This window comes from Ceratotherium simum, chromosome 23 (assembly GCF_057802395.1).
Source record: "Ceratotherium simum simum isolate JZ-2026a chromosome 23, ASM5780239v1, whole genome shotgun sequence".
In the NCBI taxonomy this organism is placed as follows: Eukaryota; Metazoa; Chordata; class Mammalia; order Perissodactyla; family Rhinocerotidae; genus Ceratotherium; species Ceratotherium simum.
Genome location: NC_141922.1, coordinates 18,444,316 through 18,470,658, shown reverse-complemented (window position 1 = coordinate 18,470,658; position 26,343 = coordinate 18,444,316). Strand labels below are relative to the sequence as shown.

The following is a 26,343-nucleotide window of genomic DNA, read 5'->3' as shown; positions in this document are numbered from 1 at the left end:
AGAAGGACAAGCCGAACAGAAGGAATAACATGCATGTATTATTTCAGTGAAAGCAACTGTGCACTTACCATGTAAAACACACAGTTAATGAACAAGGGACTGAATATAATACAAGACAGAAAGTAATAACCACTTTAAGAGAAATATAAAGTACAAAGGAAGTGTAGAAGAAAGAGAGCTTCATTCCACTAAGGTATGTTGTATTTGTCTTTTCAACAAATGGTGCTGGAACAACTGGAAATCCACAAGCAAAAAAGTGAATCTAGATATAGACCTTACACTCTTCACAAAAATTAACTCAAAATAGATCATAGATCTAAATGTAAAACATAAAACTATAAAACTCCTAGAATTGCGTTTGGCAATGACTTCTTAGATACAACACCAAAGGCAAGATCCATGAAAGAAATAATTGATAAGCTGGACTTCATTAAAATTAAATACTCCTGCTCTGCAAAAGACAACTTCAAAAGGACGAGAAGACAAGCCACACCCTGGGTGAAAATATTTGCAAAAGACACATCTTATAAACGACTGTTATCCAAAATATAGAAAGAACTCTTAAAACTTAACAATAAGAAAACATACAACCTGATTAAAAAATGGGCCAAGGACCTTAACAGACACCTCATCAAAGAAGATATACAGATGGCAAATAAGCCCATAAAAAGATGCTCAGTGTCGTATGTTATCAGGGAAACGCAAATTAAAACGAGATACTACTACACACCTATTAGAATGGCCAAAATCCGGAACACTGACACCACCAAATGCTGATGAGAATGTGGAGCAACAGCAACTCTCATTCATTGCTGGTGGGAATGCAACATGGTACGGCCACTTTGGAAGACAGTTTGGTATTTACCCAAAGGAGTTGAAAACTTATGTCCACACAAAAACCTTCAATGGATGTTTATAGTAGCTTTATTCATAATTGCCAAAACCTGGAAGCAACCAAGATGTCCTTCAGTGTGTGAATGGATAAACTGTGGTACATCCAGACAATGGAATATTATTCGATGCTAAAATGAAATGAGCTGTGAAGCTAATGAAAAGACATGGAGGAACCTTAAATGCATATTACTAAGTGAAAGAAGCCAATCTGAAAAGGCTATATGCTGTATGATTCCAATTATATGACATGACATATATGACTCATCTATTTCATCAGTTTAATGACACAGTATTTAATATGTTTTTGATTCATTAACATTGAACTCACAGCCAACGGCACTATAACTCACTGCCTGAATGAAGCTCATCTAACACATATTTTCTCCATCAGGCATCTCACAGCCTTCTTGCATTTAGGAACACCAGACAGCACTTTGGCACTACATGTGGGGATCATTTTAAATAGCAAAATCACCAAAAAAGGCGCAAATGTTTAAAAAGTGGCACTAAACACACTACAAACAGGATGCTTTTTAACAGTATGAGAGCTGAAACAAGGCAAAGCATCGCCTTTTTTGACCTCAGTGGGAACGAGCACACTGGGCAACTCAAATTTTTTGCCACCTATGTGCATGTGCGTGAATGATCACGAAAAGTGCCACGGATATTGATTTTGGGCTTACAAATAAATTTTAGTGACTAGGCAAATTTGCATATATAGAATCCGTGAATAATGAGAATTGCCTGTATTTATCTGGTATATATATATCTGGTGTAAAACCAAATCATATATCTGGGTAAGGGTGTAATATCCAGAATATATAATGAACACCTAAAACTCAACAACAAAAAGGCAACCCACTTAAAAACTGGGCAAAAGACTCACACAGACATTTTTCCAAAGAAGATATACAAATGGTCAATAACTGTGTGAAAAGATGCTCAACATCATTAGTCATTAGAGAAATGCAAATCAAAACCACAATGAGATATCACTTCATACCTACTAGAATAGTAATAATAGTAATTTTAAAATCTGAAAATAAAACGGTAAGGATGCAGAGAAATTGGAACCCTTGTACATTGCTGGTGGAATGTAAAATGGTTACAGACACTGTGGAAAACATTTTTTCACTATGGAAAACAGTTTGATGGTTCCTCAAAAAGTTAAACATAGAATTACCATATGACTCAGCAGTTCCACTCTTAGATATATACCCAAAAGAACTGAAAATAGGAACTCAAACAGATACTTGTATGCCAATGTTCACTGCATCAATTTTCTAGTCAAAAGCTGGAACCAACCCAAGTGTCCATCAACAGATGAACAGATAAGCAAAATGTGGTATATGCACACACACGCACTGAAACATTATTCAGCCATAAAAAGGAACAAAGTTCTGATATATGCTACAACATGGATGAACCTTGAAAACATTATGCTAAATGAAATAAGACAGACGCAAAAGGACAAGTATTGTATTATTTGACTTATTTGAAATATCAAGAATAGGCAAATTCATAGAAACAGAAAGTAGATTAAAGGTTACCAGGGGCTGGGGGGAGGGAGGAACAGGGAGTTATTGCTTAATGGTTACAGAGTTTCTGTTTGGGACGATGAAAAAGTTTTGGAAATGGTGACAGTTGCCCAACATTGTGAATATAATTAATGCCATTGAATTGTACACTTAAAAATGGATATAATGGCCAATTTTGTTATGTATATTTTACCACAATTTTTTAAAAACTTGGTTAATAACACGGAAAAAAAAAATCACTGAAAACTACTAATCACTGCTAACTTTTATTTTGTATTCAAGGACACAATCAACCAGGAAAGGAGGGCTCTTTTGCTCTGTCAAATAAATATATTTAAAAGCTAACCAACATCAGAGCAGAATTAAGTGCCAAGCCTATAAAAAAGATGGGGAAAAACTGCTAATAATAGTTATTTACAGCTATACAAAATTAACATATTGCAAGGGAAACATAATATAAATATATTCAAAGGCTTCATTTCCAATACTTGACATTTCAAATTTTGAAAACATTAAAATTATTGTCAAACAAAACTCAGACCACATTAGCAATGGTTTAAAAAAGGGAGCAATTTAATCATTATAATACAGAGTGCTTTAAGAAGTTTTTAAACGTGTAAAAGAAAGAACAGTTTAGTGCATTAAATTGTTAGTCTTTACATTGCTTCGTTTAAAAAAAGTTAACAGTAGTATGAAAAAGCCACCCACAAAGCCAGCTGTCTGAGTGAAGAAATCAGCTACATTGCAGCATTTTGGAATTGCTAATAAAGCTATAGTTAAAAAATAAAAAGTTTATAAAAATGAAAGCAGCATGCATATTCAAGGCTTCTTCATAACATTTTCATTACCGACAAACATGTAGGTAAAAACAAGAGCTTAATGTTTATTATTCATTAAATTAGATAGAACAAACTGGCCGAGCCCACTACTTCTGGTCATTCAGAAAAACGTTTTAAAATCCAAAGCTAATTAAACTGAACATTTCTTCTATGAAGAAAGCACATATGGAAAAATGGTCCTAGAGTCACAAAAGAAAGGGTCCTTCTCAACACGAATGAACAGCACCGATCTTTACAAAGTTTATAAGTTAGGTTGAACTTTCAGTCTCCGGAAATGGCAAGAGTTAACAGTTAACACTTCCATGATTCATAAGTGAAAAGCTAACTTTTAACTCATTATGATCAGTTCAGAATTTTTTCTCTATTCACTGAAATTGTTAAAGTAGAATTTCACCAAAAGATAATTCTTAAAAATTCTGATCTGACACCTGTACAAACATTTCCATATGATTGTAAGAAAACACTAAGTATATATTTACTACATGATTCTTTTCACATTTTTGGTACAATATTTATTTCAGAGTTTCACCCTATCCAAATTCTTATGCCAGTTTCTTTTCCTTCTTCAGTACTGATTATCTTCAGTTTAATAAAAAGCAAATTTAGCTTCTAATGAAAAAAAGTAACAGAATTATTACAAGTGTAATAGTGGTATCCATGAACGTGTTCAGTGAAAGATTCACTCATTAAGGGCCAATGATACCGCAAAATCTTATTGTTCCAACATGTGTCAATAGGCTTTTTTTTCACTTACACTGAAATTGTATGAGCCCATGCACAACTTTTAATCTTAGTGCAGGGCCTGATAAATAAGACATAGAAACAAATCAGGTTTTTCTTTTTCCTGTTTCTGACAATTTTTACTCTGTAAAATGTTTGGTCACTCAAAGCTATAAGCTTAATCACATATCAAAGAATACAGGCAATAAGGCCCATCTTACCAGACATACAGTTTCAAGCTGGACAAAATATGAGGACAAGATCTAGTGGTCATTAAATCCCCTCAGAAAGTCTAAGAATCAGAATGTCTGCATCATATCAGAATAAAAATGTACTGTATTAAAATTTGAATTTTTACAAGTTGTTTTTTAATTAGTGTTCTATTTACATTGCAGAACTTCCACCAACTGCAGCAGTTTAACTTTGGCACAACATTAAGTTCCATTTCTTTTGGGTATTGGATCCTATTTTTTGAGAATGTGTATGCCCCAAAACATTTTCAGTGTCATCAAAGATTGGGCCCATTCACAGTAAATCAGACATCTGGAGTTGAAGAATTGATTCTCCTCCAACGTTTTAGGCAGCTATAAAAGAAAAACATAATAAAAAACTAAAATTTTAAAGAAAACCATATTTTAATGTTTACCACTTTTAGAAAGAAAAATGATATGAATTAGCCATGAAAATACATCTTCTGTATTTGCTTATTAATACCGAGATCACTTGCCACATACATCTTACATAATGCACTAGATTTTGTGTACAAGTCCTATGTATCTGTTCTGCGTATACGAGATTTGCTGATAGACATTTTTCACCTATATGTAATAATTTATAAAAAATTATTAGTAGGAAGTACATATTTCATTGTCAGTATTTGTAATAAACAGACTATGAAATCTAAAGACTCTTGTATTTTTTTCTATTTATATATAAGGCTGACTTGTGCAAAAGATATATATGTATCTCACTTTTTGCAGTAACTATTTTAGAAACGTTTTGGTTACTTTCTTTTTTGTAAATTGAACCATATTTAAACGGAGAAGTAACAGCTTAGAGGAAACGTACAGTGAATCCTTTTATAACATGAAAAATTATTTTGTTAATCCAATGATAATTTGCTAATTGTGTTTTATTATTTTAGACTTTTACATATTTTAAAAGTAAGGCATGCCTATATACATACCACAAAAATGCATGTATAACACATATGATACTATTTTTTGGTAACTGTGGCTTTATGTGAGTTTTCTGACCATAGTATCCATTAGAGTATTAATCTATAAGAATTACCCACACAAACTTAAAGAAAGATCAAACTAAACTGTACAAAAAAGTTCACATTATTTTTAGAAGACTGCAGTTCCCCACAAAATCACTGCAGAGATTACTACAATGACAACAACAACAATTCATTGCAGCAACAAATTTGTTGATTTAATCTTGGCTGAGTGCGCATTCTTGTGTTTAGCAATAAAAAAAATGCCTGTTAAAAATATTTTATGCATCTGGGTCAGAAGAAAGCCTGTCCTGAAGATTTCTGACATCAGGAAATGGAGGGCTGCGCTTCAGAATAAAGCTGTACGCAACTGTTTAACTACTTACCACTTACAATTAGATGTTATACTCTATAACCTGGAATGAGATTTATTCTAAAATAGGTGCATTTTTAGTTTCATCTGTTTTTCAGCCTGAAAAAAGTTGTTAACGAAAAGAAAACCTGGAAAAGGATTGCTAAGCAATAAGAATAGTGCCTGGTACATATTAAGCTCTCTATAAATAATTGTTAAAACAAAATAAATAAAACCAGGGAGGAAGACATGGGGGAATACTGCACAGAATAAGAAAGCATAAAAGTAGAGGATGGGGTTGGGGATGCAAAAAGCTAAGGAAATAAGTAAATATGCTCATATGATAAGGAGGATCTATGCCTCCTTTCCTCTCTTACTGTTTGAGAACACTGCAGTAATTTCTGAGAACAGGATGCTTCTGGACTACTGATAGACATATACAAACATTTCATGACACAATTACATTGTTTTCAAAAAAAGTATAGTTTTATCCCGGAACACTCCAAACAGCAGAAAAGAAAAGAACTATGCTATTGAATTCCAAAAGTATTAAGAACTGAAGTCCTAACTCCAAATCAGGTATCTGATTTGCAACTACAGTGAAATTTTAATTAATCCAATCTATAAAAGAATTAAGGCTTAAGGAACATGCCAAACCTGTCAAATTTAAAGCATATTTACTTGCACTTTTATGACTACAGAGATATATTTTCAACTAAATACAGTGTTTCTGCTGGTAGCAGGTTTGTTTTATATCAAAGAATGAAAAGACATTTCAGGCGGTTGAGTTAATTTACTATCAAATCTGTTATTTACCTTTTGATCTCTAACACAGAAATAATTTATATCACAGTTTCCAAAAACAGATGCCACCTAAGCAAACACAAATTTATATATAAGCTTAAAACAGAACTTTGGCTTTTAATAGAAAAAATATTGAATAATTTTAATACATAAAGCATTTTAAACTCTAGTTAAAAATCTAGTAGTTTGGGGGGCAATACAATGAATAAAAAAAGATACCCATTTTCACCTAGTTTCCTAAAACTGAGCAATCCTCACCCCTGTGGTAAGTCTCTCCTTCGGTATACTTTTGCCCTTCTTTTTTAGTTTTTGTTTTTGAATTCTTTCCTTAAATAGGCAAAAAAATGAAGCGTTAGTGAAGCAGCAGTGAAGAAATGCATTTTAGTTATCTTAGTATTTGTGAGTCCTCGCCACCCACCAGTCTCCCTTCTTAGAGAATGGGTAACTTTCCCTTAAAGTAAAAAAAAATTCAAATAAAAAATAATTAAAGCAATATTAAACTCTACATAATAAACATAATGATCATATTAATCAGACTACACATGATAATCACATACCTCTTGGCTATACTCATGGCACCTAATCCTCTTGTTAGGTAAAAGAAAATCTATTTTAGAAAAAAACTATCGAAAGTGAAGATGACAGTTAGAGGTGACTGTTATAAGTGTATGTGGTTGATGACTACACACTCAGATCAAAAACTTACATTTCAGTCATCTGATTTAGAAAGCTTCCGCTTCACATGTCGTGGGGGTTCCCAAGTGTCACTGTCATCTGTTTCTTCTTCATCCTCTTCCTGATCATCAATAACTTCATCTTCCTCCTCATTTTCCTCAAATAATTCTATACCTAACTCTGATCTTCTCTGTCTTTCTGCAAACCACTCTCTGACCTGCTCATAACCCATATGTGATCTGTTAACAAGTTCATCAAGGTCTTGTTCATTGAGAAATTTGTGCTTCAGGTAATAATCCTTAAGTATTGCAGTTCCAGTTTTAAATTTGATGAGTGACGGCCCCCTGTCCCAGTTGTTCAGTCTCTTGCTTCCTCTGGGCCGCCCGCGAGGTCTTCCTCTGCCCCTTCCTTTGGGTCTCCCTCTCCCCCTTCTCCTAAGGGAAGACAGACCATTCATACTACTCGAGTTGGCACTTTGATAATAGTAGTACCATTTTAAGTTTCCATTTTTCCAAGCATAACGGGTGTCCCCAAACCAGCTAACTATGTCCGTTCTAGCAAGCCCACTTTCTTCAGCCAGCCTGTCATACTCTTCTGGTGACGGCCACTGTGTTCGGACAAATGCGCTTTTAAGCATGTGCAACTGCTCGGGTGTTTTTTTACATATCTTGCCTGTACTCCCTGACTTAGGTGCACCAGATTCATCTCCGGGAGAAGCTTCTCCAGCTTCTTCTTTGGAACTACCTGCGTTACTTTCATCTATTTCCATTTTCTCTTCCTTTAAAGCTTTTGATTTCCTCTTTTCTGTAAACCAGGCATCAATTTCCCTTCTGGTAAGTTTGGTTTGCGCTCTTAATCTATTTAATTCTTCATCTGTAAGTACAGAGCTGTTGAGAAAACTTGCCTGAAGGGCACGAAGTTGCTCTGCAGTCTTCTCTTTAAACTTTTGGGGAGTAAAGTCGGGAAAAGGATTCCAGGATTGTTTATGCTGTGAAGTAACAACAGCTGGGGATTCCGCGGTTTCATCACTGGAGTCTATAATAATGGTGGTGGAGGAATCATTGTTGAGATGTAAGCACTGATTACTCTTTGAATTTCTCTGGTTGTACCTTGTGTCACTAAACCATTTTTTAATCTCTCCTTTAGTCAGGCCTGTGATTTTCATAAGTCTGATAATTTCTGAATCGTGGGGAAACTGATTTTTAAGGTAGCTAACTTTTAGTTCTGCCAGTTGCTCTTTAGTCTTTTTTGCCCGAATGCCAAATGAATCAGGGTTTGCCAGCGCGGTTTCGTGTTTGACAAGCTGGGAAGTTGGAACTGCTGCTGTTGCTGGCTTTGTCTCTGCAACAGGCTGAGCAGCAGGGACCTGACTTTTCTGTACATTAGTTTGACTTGGAACCCCTGCCACTGTCAGGGCTATCGGTGCTGTTACTGGCAAGGTGTTTGTTCCAGCTACTTGTGTAAGCACCAGACCTGGCTGACCAACTATTTGGCATGTCTGTAAAATGGATGGTAAACCATTACTCCCCGTGGAAATGTGTGTAGGAATAACAGTTATGGTCTGAGGTACAGTGTGTACTGTTCCGTTGAATTGTTTTCTTCTTGCCTCCTCTACTTCCTCGGGAGTCCAGCTAACACCATGTTTTAAACGTTGGGCTGAAAACCATATTTTGATCTGTTCCTCTGTATATTTCGCTTGAGCAGAAAGAACTGTAATTTCTGACATTGTTGGATAAGGGAATTTGTTGTAGGTGTTAAGCAAAAGGGGATTGTTATCCAATGCAGCATTGTAGGTAGGAATGCTATTAACAGGGATTAAGACTTTGGGAATCAAACTGGAATTCTGCTGAGCTGACACAGCGGTTATCACCTGTGCTAACCCAGGAAGAACCGCTGCTGGGGTCACTACTGTGCTGGCAGTATTTGGATGTATTCTGTTTACAATGGAAGTACTTGTAGTTGATTCAGAAGCTGAAGAACTTGGATTTTCCACAGTGTCTTCACAGTCTGGTTTGATTTCATTCTCTTTCTCTTCAGGGACATCCTCAACTGAGTTATGATGAACTGTAATCCGTTTGTTCTCCACCTTATTTTTCATCATTTTCATGATAGGAGTTTTACTGATAGATATTCCCGAAGAAGAAACTTCTGTCGATTCCGCTTGCTCTGAATTCTCCTCTTTAACAAAACTACCATCAAAAGTCAGATCATTTATTGTTTGTTCAAAGATTGTCTGGTTATTTCGTTTCACCATAGTCAACTTAAAATTCTCTTCTCCTGGGTGGTATTTCAGATTATGCTCAGAAAGTGCATCATACCTTTTGGTAAGAAAATTGCATTCAACACAAACATAGGATGAATTTAGCACTACATTGGGATGTTCTGAATCCACATGAAAAGTAAACATATTTAGATCTGGAGTTGCAAAAGTACAATATTTACATTCATAGCCACCTTCAACTTTTTTATTTTGCTGATTGTCAGAATCCACAGATTCATGAACTTCTTCATCACTTGAGATACTCTCTGCTCGGGTATTTTCTACAGGTGTAAGTACAGGAGGACCTTCATCCACATCTGATATCAACTCGAGGTCTGGATCTTGTTCACTGGTAAGGACCATGCAGGGTGTTGTTGATTTTCGCCTGCTTGCCATTCTGATGTTATGGGGAAAATCTCAGTGGTGATTATTAAAAAGCATTGAGGCTTAAAACTGTTCAGTATTCTTCATTTGAAAACAATGGCTTTTGGTTCTTCAAGTCCATTTTTGTGCTCAACAAGTCTCATTAGCAGCTTTTTCATGGTGCAATCAAGTAAAGAGCTTATTGTTGGCAGATAAAATACTGCTGAACTGCTGAAATTTTTGAATCACAACGCCAATCACCTACATTAAAATAAATTTAAAAAATATTTTAAAATGAGTGATTATGATCTTTTAAACAAATTACAGTTATATTTCACTTATATGAAGTTGTTGGATAGCTCAGTTATAAAGATCTAGGGCCGGCCCTCCTCTAGCAAAAAAGGAGGATTGGCAGATGTTAGCTCAGGGCCGATCTTCCTCACACACAAAAAAAGATCCAGAATAAGACAAGAACCAGGAAAAAAGTCCTCTTAGGATCAAAATAGATGTCTCCAAGCCAATTCACTAAAGGTCATGTACTGTACTCATGGGTCAGCCCTCAGGCTTGTTGATTTGGATTTTCAGCCAGCTATATATTGGAAGGGAAGTAGGAGAAAGAGTCTGCTTTGGCAAACACACTATTATCAATGTGACATGATAGTCTGTTAACAAGGGAGGAACTTTAAAACTATAAAAAGCAGTCACATATACTCAGAAACTATGGCTATTAAGTGTATAAGAAATTCAATCCATCAGTTATGCCCTCTTCTTCCTACTGGTCTGTCTCACCATCCCAAAAGCATGCCCAAGTACGGCAAAAGCAGCAAAGATGCAATGTGAATGATCCAAGTTTCAGAAACATTATTCTTAATCATTCTCCACAGTGCTACCAGAACTGGTAAAATATATCTAATTATATCAATCTCCTGACTTAAAGTTTATCATGGGTCCCCAGTGCTGAAAGAATAAAGTCCAAACACCTTAAGGGATATGTAGTTCCCTTCACAACCTGGCCCAGACCTCACCTTCCTGCCGTCTCTCTCCCAACTCCTATTTCCTTAGGCTTTTGGCTCAGTAGAAACACTGCTGTTCTAGGGACACTCAACGCATGCTGTACCTTATGCCGGGCACTTGTTTGTGCACTGGGTGTGATGATCTGTCTGCCCTATAGATCACCTTCTCCCTTTAACTTGGCCCAACCTCTTCCCCGGTTTATTTTCTAGCCTAGCACCCCCATATACTGTAGCAGAGGAACGTTGCATTTCTGTCCCACAACCTTTCCACACCCCCAGTCTCCTTATTATAGGTATGTGCCTCATTCTTTTTCTTCTCCTTTTTTTTTTTTAATAATTCTACCTGTTTATTAATAAGATTGGTGAATACATAGGAAAATATTTGTATATATAGTTATAAACTGGAAATTCACAGACTATTAACTGTTTAATAAAAAATATGTTAAATAAGACTTCATAGTTGATGGTAATCTTTTTTTTTTTTAAGTAATAGCTTTATTGAGATATAACAAAGCTCCTGAAACTCTGGATTGAATGAAGAATCTTTATATCTTCAGTCTAACACTCTTCCAGCTGAGCTATTTTGGCTGACTTCTCATTCATTTCTGTATCCCCTTTGCATACAAGAAGCCTGGAAGTAGGGACTCACTAAATGTTTATTAACCTGAACTAGAATGAACAGAAAAACAGTTCTACAAAACTCAACCTGCCCTGAGGATATCAACATAGAGAACAGTAGCTGAAATTTATAATAATGACCTTAAATCATCAAGAAAAAGTGAATTATGTTCATACAAATACATTTTAATAATGTTGTACCCAAAATACTGAAAATAAAATGTTGATGTGAAATCAGTTAAAGCTGGTGTGCTTCTGAAGTCTAAACTAATGAAAATGAATAAAGTGAGTAAATGGTCTCACTTATTCTCTACCACAAATTAGAACTATTTTCATTTACCAGCATAATCCTTCTCCTAGCTGAACTGAAGAGGAAAAGTTTGCTTCAAAGATTATAAAGCAAAACCAGGTATCTGTGAGGAGACATATGGACTCAGTAAAGGGAGAAACATTTTTAGGAAACAGAGCTGTCCAAGGAGAGAATGCCCTGCCTTTGAAGGTGGTAAGATCCTCCTCCCTGGGATTATTCAAATACATACTACATATCCATTTGATGGATCCAAGCAACAGATGGAAAGCTGGACTACATGTCCCTTGTTTCCTGATTTCCCATATTATAAAATAAAGGGCATCAGCTTGTCAATAATAGTAGTATCAACAGTCCAAATCCCTACTCTCAAAGGTGTCATTCTTTTTTTCTATAAAACTCCTTTGCTTTCTACAGGATTATAGAGAAATGACCCAAATTTAAAACTATTTCTTAACGAAATATTATAAACTAAGCTAATGCTGTCTCTCCTATTCAGTTCAATAGGAGATTCCACTATTTTGTTCAAGTGTCAGCATAACTGTTTGATCATTTTTTGTCATTAGAAACAGGGAATTCCTCAAATAGCTTTAAGTAAGTGGCAGAGTCACAAATGAGCAGCTCCCACATTGTTTAAAGTGAAGGAGAACTGCTGAAAGGCCAGGGAGTAAACTATTTTGTGACTGTTATTCTCCTAGAATCTCAGAGAGATTATATTTAATTGGGGTATACTAATAGCCAAAACTCAAACATAGAAGGGTTTTACTTTTCCATGAAGTGGTGGTTTTCAAACTTTTTGTTGTAAGCAAGGGAGTGCTTTCTTCAAACAAAATTCTATGAGAAGCCCAGGTGCAAAACAGATAAAAGAGTAGCTATCTGGCTGGAGAAGTAGAGAGGCTAAACTACTTCCTGACCCCATCCTATGGATCCCACAATCCCTACTTCCACCTCTGATGGGTTCTGAGATGTGTTTGAAAGCTTTGCCTTAAAAACTTAAACACTTTCAAGTCAATATATCAGTTTCATCAGAAATCCTTCTCAGCTTGCCACTGCTGAGCCATGAAATTTGAAAACTAATCTAAAGAGAATTTACTGTGTCATCTGAGGCTGTTTCAGTGTAGAAGGCAGGCCTGGGGCACCCGGCGGTAGAAGAGAGAAGCCAGTACTAATAAGAGATACAGAACAGAAACTTGAGGAGCTAAGCTTCCTTTTTTATTCTGGCCCTCTAGTTCTTGAGTTAAACTTCTTTTTTCTTATCTAGCATAAAAATAGGAATATGTTACCAAATTATTACTTTTATTTCTCTTCCTAATAGCTCACTAGCTCAGAATGGTCAGTTCATAAGAATTTAAGCAGATATAACCAAATTTTAAAAGCTTAAATATTTTTTGCTAAAATCATAAAATTTACAAACTATTCATACAGTATTTAGTTTAAAATAAAAATTTACAAACTATTACAATCTAATGATGTATATGCACAATTGTGCTTTTTCCTTTGAAAGCATTGGTCTTGGCAATATATATATAAGCTACTTAAAAGAGACACTTCAAAGTCTTCAGTAATGCAAAAGCCCAAAAATCTGATTATCTTGGGTATTATAGATAGCCTCAACCTTGGGTTACTTCTATACCAAACTACATAGACCTGAGAAATACTCTTGCCTCTTTACTCCTAAAACTGTTTGCTCACATTTAGCTAACAAAACCAGAGTCAGTATATTATTTAACATATTTCTAAATGGAGACTGAGAATTTCTAAAAAAGCCTCAAGATTTGGTGCAATGGCTCAATTTTATAATGCACATAGCCTAAAAGTAGACCAAAGCGCAAACAAAGGCATCCTCAGGTCCTTATTATAAAGTCATAATTTGGGGGGAAGCAAAGTCAGTACAATTGCCCCATTTTTATGGAGGAAGAAACCCAGGCCCAGAGGAATAAATTCACGGAGCCATTGTGGTATAGGGTAAAACCACAGGTTTTGGAGTCTCCTCTGTCACTTAGTAGTTAGGTGACTGGAAAAGTTACTCAGTATCAACCTCAGTTTTCTCACCTATAAAACCAAGATTCTTCAATTCAACAAAAATCACTCAACAACTGTTTGTTGAATGTCAACCATACGCCAGGCACTGAGTTAGGCACTAGAAGATACAGCGGTGACCAAGACAGACTGTCTCCAGTCTGCCAGGTACTAGCAGTCGAGTAAGGACAACAGGCAGTAAACAATTACTTAGAATAATTATGATCAATGCAATGAGAGAGGAAGTATCGCCTATATGAGCACATTGCAGGAGGCTTCTAGAAAAGAAGCAGAGAAGGCTGCCCTGGAAAAATAAAAAAAGTGGGATCTACCTTAGAGGCTGATCAAATAAAAATGCTTCACACACTCTGATAAATAGTAGGTGCCTAATTAATGTTATTTCCAGTCCCCGAAAAATTCTTTTGGAGGATGAAGAAATACCATTTATTTAGTATTATTCTCTTTCTCTTTCTTTCTCTCAAGCAATTTAATCAGCTGACAGGGCACACAAATTGAATGAAAAAGCAGAAGGGGTAAAAATCCAGAATAAGAATTTCTATGGTTCCAATTCATCTCCTTTTGTCATTAAAGTGCAGTGGGGCTGGGACAGGAAAATTGCCATACAGAAATCGCTATTAGCTGACAGGCCTCTCATCCTCTTTTTGAAGGTCAACTAAAAACAGGGCTCAAAATCGATTTAGGGAAGCTTGTACTATTTACCTGTAAAAGGGGTTAGAGTTCAGTTGCACAACTGAGTTGCCAGGTGGCTTTGCAATTAAAACACAATTAAAGTGAAGTCTGCCAATAAAAGAAAAAATTATGCTCTAAATGCAGCCAGCACTGTAAATATAATTACTTTTGAAAACTATTTTCAGTTAACTTTTCAGTAGAGAAATATGTTAAAAAAATAACTGATCAAATCAGTTAATTGTTATACTGCCATTAAAAATGATAAGCAAAAGAGTAATTAAGAAATATGGAGGGCCGGCCCCATGGCTTAGCGGTTAAGTGTGCGCACTCCGCTGCTGGCGGCCTGGGTTCGGATCCCGGGCGCGCACCGACACACCGCTTCTCCGGCCATGCTGAGGCTGAGTCCCACATACAGCAACTAGAAGGCTGTGCAACTATGACATACAACTATCTACTGGGGCTTTGGGGGGGAAAAAGAATAAATAAAGTTAAAAAAAGAAAAGAAAACCAATTGTTTAAAAAAAAAAAAGAAAAAAGAAATACGGAAAATGTCCATTTACTGTTAAATTTTTAAATATCAGAGCAAAATTTGCATATTAATTATAAAATAACTATGGGAGAATATGTATGCATGTGGACAAAGACTAGATGAGAATATAAAAAAATGAAATTTTCACATGACATTATGGGTATGGTATTTAAAAGTTTTCTTTAGTATTGTTATAACATTGCTTTATTACAAAATACAACAAACAATAGCTTCAAGGCCTTAAAATTGCAAACACACTAAAATATTTCTATGCTCATTTGTCTCAAGCTGGAAACGAAGTTTACTTTCTATTTTTAAGGCAAAAACATGTGCTACATAAAGGTTTCTTCACGGGGAGCAGGAATCCCTGAGTATGTACAGCATTGAGGTGTATTCTAGACATTTTGTGGAGCTGAGAAGTCAGACTGGGTCTAAGAGCCCTCAAGAGCACCCATAATCTCCAGGGTGTGGATCTATGCCAAGCCCATTTCCATGGTTTTCTCTGCATCCTGGCTTTTCTCCTGAGGGTGGGAGAAAATTCATGGGTTAATCAATTCACGGGTTCTTAACTAATCAAAATAATTACAACAAAGTTTCTCTACAGAAAAGTATTTAAGAAAGTAAAATTTATTTGAACAAAGTATAAAAACTTAAGGTAGTTCTGGGGGCCAGCCTGGTGGCCTGGCAGTTGAGTGTGCGGCACTCCACTTCGGTGGCCCGGGGTTTGTGGGTTCGGATCCCGGGCGCACACCGATGCACCGCCTGGCAAGCCACGCTGTGGCGGCGTCCCATATAAAGTAGAGGAAGATGGGCATGGATGTTAGCCCAGGACCAGTCTTCCTCAGCAAAAAGAGGAGGATTGGCGACAGATGTTAGCTCAGGGCTGATCTTCCTCACACACACACACACACAAAAGATTTGAGGTAGTTCTAACAGCAGTTCTTATATGGTCAGAAAGAATGTCTGTTTAGCTCTCCACTATATCCCCAGGACCCAACACAGTGCCCAATGATATTTGCTGAAAAAAAATCTTTAAACTATATCTGTACTGTGTATTACAACATACATTTTACTTCATTAAACACTCATTTACAGAGGAGCTATAAAAAACAACTGTGCTTGCTTTACAGTAGATTACTTTCAATGGTCAAAACCTTACTAATAAAATTACCTTAGTCATTAGAATATTAAAACATCCTCAAATATAAAACATTGTATTTATTAAAATATAGCAATGAATATTCAACAAATATTTACCAACATCTATAATTCTGCTGTAACAAATGAGTTTTATGTATGAATAGTGTATATCTAAATTTGTGGACTACATAAAAATGAAACAGGGAGATAAATTCATTCAAAGAATTAGTCCTGCAGTGAAATTCAGAAGAAAAGGGCATAGTTCTTGTAAAGACAGAAAATGCAAATTTGAACTTAGAATCATTATTTCTCTGTTCCAAGAGAAAACTATACTGTAATGGTGTTCTACATTTTTAAAAAGAATAAAAAATCAGTTCTCAATGTAATACACTATAAAAAGTTAGTGGATTGTTTCAAATTCTATGCTTAGTGCCAAAAAAAGTCTAAAAAATTTTATAGTTAAGCAGAACCATAACTACTCTGAATTTCCGAGCCTCTATTTTTTTGACTGTCTTGTACTTCAAATTAAATAATTAACAGATAAGTTTATTGGCCTGGTTAGCCACAACAGTATGTTATTTTGGTACGATTTTATGTGAATAAAAACAAACTTTGTTTTTTACACCAATTCTGGGTCAAATAAGAACATTTAGAAGATAACTGTAATTTAATTTTAATTTAGGGTAGCTAAAATATACAAACTGAGAATTCTTTGGAATATGTGTTCATACCTATAATGAGAATTCTTAGGACTCTGTATTCTGTTTAGTTTCACTTCTCTCTGAGTCAGAGTTCTGTTTAGCCAGCTGAAAACACTTATTTTTACGTGTTTGTATTCAAACTAAGAGCTACAAATCCACTAAAATGACAAAATGCCTGAAATAATAGCAGGAACAAAGAATAATGGGGTCAAAGTAAAACAAAGACTATCTACCACGTTAAAAAAAAAAAGGTGTCCAAGAGGATACTTTTTTTAATTAAAAAAAAAAAGAAACATTTTGACCTTTATACCCTTGAGGCATTTTCAAAGCTAAAATGTAAAAATATTTAGAAATATTCAATAGTAAAGTTCTTAAAAAAAAATTAAATGAGAAATTTGACAACCCAAATTTGTACCCACAACAAATGTTTTTAAAAATTACTGTAACCTTGGGCCGGCCCCGTGGCTTAGCGGTTGAGTCTGCGTGTTCTGCTACCGGCGGCCCGGGTTCAGATCCCGGGGGCGCACCAACGCACCGCTTCTCCGGCCATGCTGGGGCCGCGTCCCACATACAGCAACTAGAAGGATGTGCAGCTATGACATACAACTATCTACTGGGGCTTTGGGGGAAAAAATAAATAAATAAATAAAATTTAAAAAAAAATTATATAACCTAGAATCACTACTTAAGAGATAAATCTCAAGAAAATTGCCAAAATGGTCTCAAGACAATCAAAATTCATGTATTAAGGTGAATATAGACAGGAGCGAACGTGATAAAAATGAAAGCATCTAAGAAACTGTGGCCAAAGATAATCTAATTTCAGAAGATCTCTTTGCTAATGCTAATTAAGGCTTAAAGGTTTAGAAACTATCTTCTCTACCTGTTTTTCTCCACCTGAGAAAGCCATTCTTCAGGCTGCTAAAGATTAAAAGAAGAATACAAGCTGAACAGATTTCTCCTGGCTCTGACCCCAGATATGAAGAGTAAAATGTCTTTTTGAAAGGTCTCTAGGACACTACCATGCTGGCTTTCTTTTTTTTTTTTTTAATTTTTTATTTATTTATTTATTTTCCCCCAAAGCCCCAGTAGATAGTTGTATGTCATAGCTGCACATCCTTCTAGTTGCTGTATGTGGGACGCGGCCCCAGCATGGCCGGACAAGCGGTGCGTCAGTGCGCGCCCAGGATCCCAACCCCGGGCCACCAGCAGCGGAACGCACGCACTTAACCGCCAAGCCACGGTGCCAGCCCCATGCTGGCTTTCTATCTTCTGCTGGCATGTATGTAACATACTGAGATGATATATAAACTAGCACTATAATGAAATCTCCTATCTTTGTTATTAAAGTTTATATGAAACAAAGTAATTTTCTACTGAAAATAGTCTTCCCCTGCTTTTCTCAAGGAGGTGTGCTAAGTCTTTCACAGTCTAACACAAGAATGCTATTCTTGATTCCAAGTGAGATTATCATTGAGGCTGAAAAACCATTCATCTGTCCATTATCTTCCCCATTTATAAAATAAAGTAATTGTTACCTATTTCACTCAGGATATAATCATCCAATTTCTAAAAACACTTTGAAAGATAATAGTAATTAGTATTGGTAAGGTCAACTTGTAAGGATTCTATCAATTTTTAAAAAATGAAAGTGAACCACCACAATAATGGTCATGGAATCTTTCCTAGTACTTTCTGGAATCATCTAAAATAACAATTGGACTAAAGTATAAACATTTCAAACGGTATAGTATGTAATCTAATGCTTCTTATAAAAGCCAATTTATATCAGGTAAATAAAATATAAAAGTAATTATGGAGAAATATATTCAAATATTTAAATATTGGTATGCTTACTCTAAATCAAAGTATTTAATTATTAATATCCTTTTTTATAATTATAATTAACCATTATTAGTAGGCTATATATGGAAAATATATTTTCAGGAATTGTTCTTATAAGTCTTTTTTTAAAAATTATTTTATCGGGGTCATATTGGCTTACAACATTGTGTAAATTTCAGGTGTACATCAGTACATTTCAGTTTCCGTATAGACTGCATCGTGTTCACACCAACAGCCCAGTTTTTATCCATCACCATACACATGCGCCCCTTTACCCCTTTCACTTTCCCCACTACCCCCTTCTCCTCTGTAACCACTAATCGATTCTCCTTATCTATGTGTTTATCTTCCAAATATGAGTGAAATCATACAGTATTTGTCTTTAACTTATTGTTCTTGTAAGTCTTGAAGCATTTTTCTGGATATAGGTAAAAAAATAGTAAAATTTCTAGATCAATTTCTCCACACTAAAGGTCTCTGCCCTCATGACCTCCATTTGTCTCGTTTACCAGTTACCACAGCCCCTGGTACAGTGCCTGACACACAGCGTATTTCAGCAAATATTAATTGAAAAATCAATTATAAATATACCGCATAGATTTATTATGAAGTATGATGATGTTTCCTCTAAAATTAAAGCAGCTAATACACCTGTATTTTTAAAGTTTGAAAGTACATTTCTTAAAAAAGTGTTAAGAATATATCTGCTGCTTTTTTAAGAAAAGTTTTTAAAACTTTAGCCAAATATAGTATCATGGGATCTAAACTGGCACATTCATTATCTGAGATTTACCATACCAAAACAATGAAATACATACTTGCCACAGCTTCCTCAGCATTCTGTTCTTTGACACGGAAGGGTGTCCCTTCAACCTAGGAGGTGTTTAGCTCAGGCCATCATTACCAACAGGTCCAAAGTATCTATCTGCCATCTCCTACAAAAAAAGTAATATCACTTCATTATTCTAGATATGATTCGGTCTTAGAAAACCTTAAAGTTTATGCTTTGGCTTCTTTAAAAATAAATGTAATTTTGAAAAAAATTTTTAATTTCCTCATAGAGATTTTAAAAGAATCTGTAAATGACAAATTCAATATTGGTAAGAAACACAAAATTGAAAAACACACCTTAAAAACTTCCATTTATATTATATAAAACAACCAAGTCACTACTATACTATTTTCAATAAAAATTTCCAAAATGTAAATATATGCAGGCTATAATATGAAAGCTGAAATTAAGAAATTTGGAATTGTAAAAAAATTAGGACACAAAAGTTATGAAAGACAACTTAGTTAAACTAAGAGTTGGAGGAGGTATATGTTTATATGTTTACACATAAACCTACTGATATTTGTATCTTAATTTACTATGTATTAATTGAAGTGGAGTGGATTATTAATGCTGGCGACAAGCCAATATTACTTAAATAAACTAGTGCTACTCTACCCCCAAACATGTAGGATCCAACAGAACGACTGGTGTTTGTTTCGTCTTTGCAAGAGAGCTAGTACCAAATGGCTTTCAGTCAGTACATCGCGAAGCATTAGATTGTACAATCAAACGAACTGAAAATCATTCTCTGAAAATTCAGATTTGTCCCCCAAACTGTGGTATATTACTCAGAGTAGTTAAACCAATCAGGAAAATTTAATAAAAACTATATTTGCTTCTCTTACTAAATAACAGTAAATCATGCTTTCAAAGGGTTGAAACATTTTTGTTGTTCTTTAAGCCCCGAAACTCTGTAAACTATAGTGAATGAACATTAAGGAAGATGGTTTCCCTCAAATACTTTATCCTTCGATTCCTGCTATTATTACATACAAGTTTATGAAGAGCCTTCTTAAGTCAAGAAATAATGTAAACACACCAATTCTTTAGTAAAACACTTCTAGGTTAAGTTAAAGCTTAGGCTAATAGTTACACTCTTTTCAAGAAAAGCAAAAGAGCATTTTCCCTGTAGGCCCAGGGAGCATCCTGTTAGTTCTGCAGCCTGGGATTCTACAATTTCCTTTCCTGGTGTCTCCTCATTCAGCTGCTCCTTAGCCGTCCATCTACAGGATGTAGGCTAGAAGAGAAGACAGGAAACAGCTGCCAAAGAGGGAGGTTATTTTCCAAAATGAATTATTAATATTATAGGAAATTGGTAACCTATTTGAATCCATTCTTAAATCACACAGTAATTGCAAGATGTTTTACCGAACAAGAGTCTCTTGAGAAAAGCTGCTGAGACATGTAAAGGCACACGGCAACTAGAGGAGCAAGGAAGAGCTCCTCAGTGCTTCTGGATGCAAAGCACACTTGCCTGACGGTATTTCAATTCCGGATACTGGGATTACTTTAGAACACTTCTCTCTAATTCAAAGTATCTTTTTAAAATTTAGGATTAGATTGAACTTCAAAAATTAAAGAAGTCCTCTCAACCACATATATTATATAATAAAACAGCCGAGTGCTATTGGCAGTAGAAAATGGATTGTAAATCAAGATGAAGAGCTTGGGCTTTGGGAGCAGACTGCAATGGGTTCAAATCCCAGCTCTGTCACTTACTAACTGTGTGGCCTCAGACAAGTGACTTAGCCTGTCTGTGCCATAGCCCCCTCATCTGTAGAATGGGGCTATGATAGTACCTACTTAATAGGGTTGCTATGAAGATCGAAAGAAATAACACATGTAAAGTGTTTGGAATATTTCCTGGCACTTAGTAAGTGCACAATTAGATTTTTCTGACTTTTATTTAGGTATTAACTTTAGGTTACACAACAAAGGAAGTCTTTCTTTAAATTTGCTAAATGTTTAAACATTATAAAATATTTTAAAAGTCCAGACAACAATCAGCTTTACTTTCCCTTTCATACCTTTGAGCATTTTAAGCAATGCTAGAACAAATTGGCTTTAACAGGTAGACATTAATAAATCATAACTTACACAGCCCCCACCCCAACATACACATACTTTCTCTGACCTTAGTTTCAAGATGAATCATTAATGTATGGCACATTTTAAGAAGTGCTTCTTAGAACTAACAAACCTCTGATATAAATAATCTTATCACAGTAATGAAGAGAAATTGTTCTCTTCTCATCATTCCCCCACTCCCAAGTACAGTCCATGCCCGGCAAAGTTTTAATAAACTTCTTTTCGATAATATTGTAACATGAAAGGGAATAGATTTAGTACAGAAGAAAAACATAATTATGAGTGAAGTGCTTAGAAATATCAGACTGTTCCTATCTCCTTTCACTCCTCACAACAACCAAAAAAGAGAAAGAAAGACCTCTAGGAAAGGGAAAAGGGGAGTCAGAAATCCTATGGGAAATATGAAATCACTAAAATTTAATGACAAAGTTGTTATTTTATTTAACATGATAAATATGTATATCATATGTCTACCACTGTAACGTTTCAATTTTTTAGATAAGCTTTGATAATGATTTTTAAAAAACCTAAATCTAAAAACTGAAAACAAAAATCTTGCATAAAAAATGATTTTGACTCCCTTGAATAAATGTCATTCTTAAACTGCTCATGTATACCTCTTTTCCAAAGTATATCATCATATTTGTTTAGACCAAAGGTATATAAGACCATCTTTATACCTCTTAAAATACATTATGGAAGATGGATTATAGAAACTGCAAAGATTAAGTATCCTTTAAGACCAAAATCTGACAACTACACAAAAATTTACATAAATATTTACTTAAAAAATTAACTGTATAAAATACAGATCTCCAAAATGTAAAATCAAATGTATATCCTGATTAGTAATCTAAATCAGCAGCTTCAGTCATGTAAATCTGGTTACTCGCTACTACAAATATATCAGAGCAACAAGGACACAATAAAATATATCAGTAATATTATGGCAACATGGGCTGTTATTCAATGGCTAGTATCATAGTTTTTTCCCTTCAAAGAAATGTAATTTAAATTACTTTTGAAATTACACAGAATGATTTAAAAGGATTTTAAGTTAGAAAAAAATTAGATGTAAAAGTGAATGTGCTATACTGGCTAATACCATAAATGGTGCAATAGATATTCCCAAACACTTCCCTGAATTTATTGAATACGATATTAGATTAAAAACTAGCTTAGGCACTGAACTTTTAACACTGTTAATATTCAAATAAGTAGAGCCTTTTGAGCCCAAATCCACAATGCTGTAATGTACATAAAAAGGTTATTTCCTCAGCTACATCTGTAATCCTTTTAGTAATTTTACTAGTACTTCCATTTAAGTATAAAGGCATAACTTAAAGCAAACTAAGTCCCAAATATCACATTTTTGTGCCCAATGAACATTACAAGAAAGAAAATGTATAATACATCATAACATCACCTTTCAGTTTTAATGTGAAATATAATACAAAAGGGAGAAAATCTTCAAAATGAACTACCTCACCTATGCTATTAAGTTTATTAACAAAATAATTGTAAAACTTTATTCACATTTATTGAAAAGAAGAACTTATAATACAAGTGTCATTAAAGGTGAAATAATTGCTACATCATTCATCAGTTGTCCTCCAAATCCAGTGAAATAATAAGCTCGCTATAAGGGAAAGACATCTATCTACTAATGAGTGTTCCCCAGCACAGGCACAGTTATGTTTGCAGCCGTAGCATATTTTCAGACCATCTGGCATCAATGCCACTCTGGTTCACCCAATCTAATCTGTTCAGAACTGAATATAAAACTAGAGCTACACGCACTTTGGAAAAACCAAAGAACAGCACACATGTATAATAATGTTCCAAATGTGCAGCTCTCAACTAGTTTATACTTGAAATGTGTTTTTAAAAACATTTCCATTGAAGACGTTAAAGCTCTTTTAAAAAAACGAGAATGGTTCAAGAAATCTGTATGAATCATAGCTGTCATCAATTACCCAAGTCTTACTTTAATTCTTTTTTTCTCATTTTAATCCTGATCACTAAGGAAAGCATTTGAAAGGTTCTTCTACAAAAAGACATTGATAAATGAAATGCTATCACTTCTATACTGCAAGGACCCATGATTTTACATTTTATTTTGCATAAAATTAGTCTGCTTAGCCGTAAAAGGCTTAGAGAGTAAGGAGAGAAAAACTAAGAGGAGAAAATATTCATGAAAGTCTTTTTTTCTTTTACATCCTGTGAGCGCATTATTGTCTTTGGCAGCATTCACATTTCTTTTGCTTAAAATCAAGAGTCAGAATGGCTATTAAGAAATAAAAAATCCATGGCTAGACTAGGGCCAATATTCCTGTTAGAACCAATTCCTGTTCATCCTCACTGTTGGCATAAAAACAAATGACTCTTTCAGGATAATTTTTCAGAAGCAAGGATAATTCATGTAGCACCATATAACACAAGTTAAAGCTTTCAGACAAAGACTGAGAAACAATGACCAATACCAACAAATCTGAAGGTGCACTTCTGTAGGTACGGAATTCAACCCAACAAACAGTCACTATTCTTGGGAGAAAGCTGGCTTCTTCCTCCCTGAGAACCACTCTATTTCCCAATTCTGTGATTTTCCCTTTTCTTCTATCCTCTTAACCTCCAAGAGAATTGCTTCTTCTTTTCAAATTACATGGAATCCCAACCTAATCACATTACAAATCCTCTATCAGTTAGCCTTCCCTTACAGCGCACACACACACACACACACACACCACACCACCACCCCGCAAAGATTAGCCTCTTCTCACGTGTTTCTTTAGAGCTGGAGTGAAATGACAGAAAAGCGCTGTGGAATTCCCGCTCTGCCCAACCTCTGCCCTATATTCCTCCTCTATCCATCCCCTTTCCTGCTTCTGAGAGACTCCTACCCCGAGTCTCTCAGTGAAGCCTGACCACAGCTTGATCCTTCTCTAACCTAAGCTAAGGATATCAAATAGAAGCTTTTCCTTCTCCGGGGTTTTGCTCTTTCCTTACTGTTACCAAAGAGGGGAGACGTGCTGAAACAAAGAATTTCAACCCCCTTTACCCAGAACTTCGGTGTAAATTACAGGCAAAGGGCATCCGCCAGGGCTCCTCTTTCCTGCCATGAGAGCCCCTTCCTCTCACATTTCCTTCCCAGCCCCCCATTCCCCGCAAGGATTAGGAGACTGTTCCCTTTAGGCCCTCAGGCTTGAAGGAGTCCCTGGTCAGCCTCCCTGCGTCCTGAAAGGGCCGGATAACATTTCCATTCTCTTTAACTTCTCCCTAAGTCCCAGGGCTTCCTCAAAACGTAATATGGTTCTTAAGGACTCAACTCGGAGTCTTGCCCCAAAGTGGGGGCATGGCCTGGCCCTGAAGTGTGTGCCCAGGCTTCCACGAAGTTGGGTACAGCCTCTCCCCAAAGGGTTTCCCGGGGCTCCAACCACAACGCCAGCGCGCCCAGCTCCAGCAAGAGAATCTCTCCTTACTTTCAGGGAGGCAGTCCCCAGGCGGCCACACGCCCCCGCAGGGCAGGGCTCGCGACCTCCCCTTGGACCCTCAGCACTGCTGGAGTCCTCCATCCCTAAGGCGTCCTCCCCCAGGAGACCAGTCTGCACTCCCCCAACAGTCCCAAGTCGCTCAGTCCTCTCAGAGACAGGAGGGCTGAAATCTCCTTTACACAGCCCACCCCCACCTCCTTCCACCGCCGCAGAGACCCCGAAAGCGCGAAGGAGGCGCAGGGTCGTCCACCGGCGACGATCCCTGGCCCAGGCAGGCCCGGTCCCTCCCGCTCGGACGGCCCGCGCCGGTCCGCCCCGCCACCCGCCGCGGCGAGCGCGCCCAGCCCCCGGAGTCTCTGCCCCGGCGCTGCCCTCTCCGTCCGGCCCGCGCCGCCCTCCTTCCCGGCCCGCCGCGCCGGCCGCGGGCTCTGCGCTGCCCGCTCCCACCCGCAGCCCCGGGGCGCCCCGGCCAGCTCGTCGCGGGGCCGACTCGCGCCGCTACCTGCAGGGGCCGCCGCGCCTCTCAGCGCCCCACCGCCGCCATCTTGCATTTCAAACCGGCTGCACTTTTCAGGGAGTCAACTCTGACCTGTGAACCCTACACCCGGAACCGCTCAGCGGGCCGGGACCCGGCTTCGGCCGCTCGGCGGGCCCCGCGGAGCTTGAAGGGTCGGGGGTGGGGGTGCGAGGCGAGGCGCGCGCCCCAGCGGCCGACCGGGGGTGGCGGAGAGGGAAGAGCCGGCCGAGGCGGGGCCCTCCCGCGCGCGCGCGCCCTCCGCGCGCCCCCACCCCTCTCCGCGCCGGGCTCTGCGCTCCGGGACCCTACTGCTCCCCTAGGGTTCGACCCGGGCCTCTACCGGTTGGATTGGCGCAAGGCGGGAGGCAGGCAGCCGCCCCGCCCCTCTGTCAACAGAAGCCCCGCCCCAGTATGCGGAAGCCCCGCCCTCTGTCAACAGAAGCCCCGCCTTCTCCAGGTCTCGAAGCGGCCCCGCCCCTTGCCGGCGATAGCTCCGCCCGCTAGCAATAGAAGTCTGGTCGTCACTCAGGTCAATCCAGAGGGCAGCCCCGCCTTCTCCTAGCTGTGGCCCCGCCCTCTGGGCGCTCCGCCTTCCCAATGTTGCAGCCGGATGGTGAGAAACGCCTCTCCTCATCCTAAGCCCCATCTCCTGGCGGCAGTACTATCTAAGCCCCGCCTCCTTTCCGCGGAGGCCCCGCCCACTGTCAATGGAAGCCCCGCCTTCCCGAGACCGGTCTCGATTCTAGCTCGAAGCCCCACCTTCTGTCAATCGCCGGCCCGCCTCTTCTTGCCTTCGGTCCCGATTCCACAAGCCGCAGCTCCACCGGCTGGCACTAGAAGTTCAACCTCGCTTCGAACCACCGTGCTAGACAGAGCCGCCCTCTGC

At 37.5% G+C, this 26,343-nt stretch overlaps 1 protein-coding gene across 3 annotated transcripts; it reads right to left on the bottom strand.

The window, feature by feature from the left end:
- Positions 1–2,984: 2,984 nt before the first annotated feature.
- Positions 2,985–25,762, bottom strand: ZHX1 (zinc fingers and homeoboxes 1). Of its 3 annotated transcripts, XR_015555965.1 has the most exons (5): positions 25,443–25,762; positions 19,345–19,461; positions 7,073–9,925; positions 6,625–6,693; positions 2,985–4,575 (listed from the first exon to the last, which is right to left on the bottom strand). XR_015555965.1 is itself a non-coding variant. In XM_004431097.3 (4 exons), the coding sequence occupies exon 3, from the start codon at positions 9,695–9,697 to the stop codon at positions 7,076–7,078; it is 2,622 nt and encodes an 873-aa protein (XP_004431154.1). In that variant the 5' UTR covers positions 9,698–9,925; positions 19,345–19,461; positions 25,443–25,760; the 3' UTR covers positions 2,985–4,575; positions 7,073–7,075. The 3 variants fall into 3 exon arrangements, 2 of the variants coding, with proteins under 2 accessions (XP_004431154.1, XP_087303608.1); XM_004431097.3 differs by lacking the exon at positions 6,625–6,693 and having other exon boundaries at positions 25,443–25,760; XM_087447482.1 differs by lacking the exon at positions 6,625–6,693 and having other exon boundaries at positions 25,530–25,760.
- Between the last annotated feature and the right edge of the window lie 581 nt (positions 25,763–26,343).

Excerpts from the sequence above, each read along its gene's own strand:
- ZHX1 (XM_004431097.3), bottom strand. The coding sequence starts at position 9,697 with ATGGCAAGCAGGCGAAAATCAACAACACCCTGCATGGTCCTTACCAGT.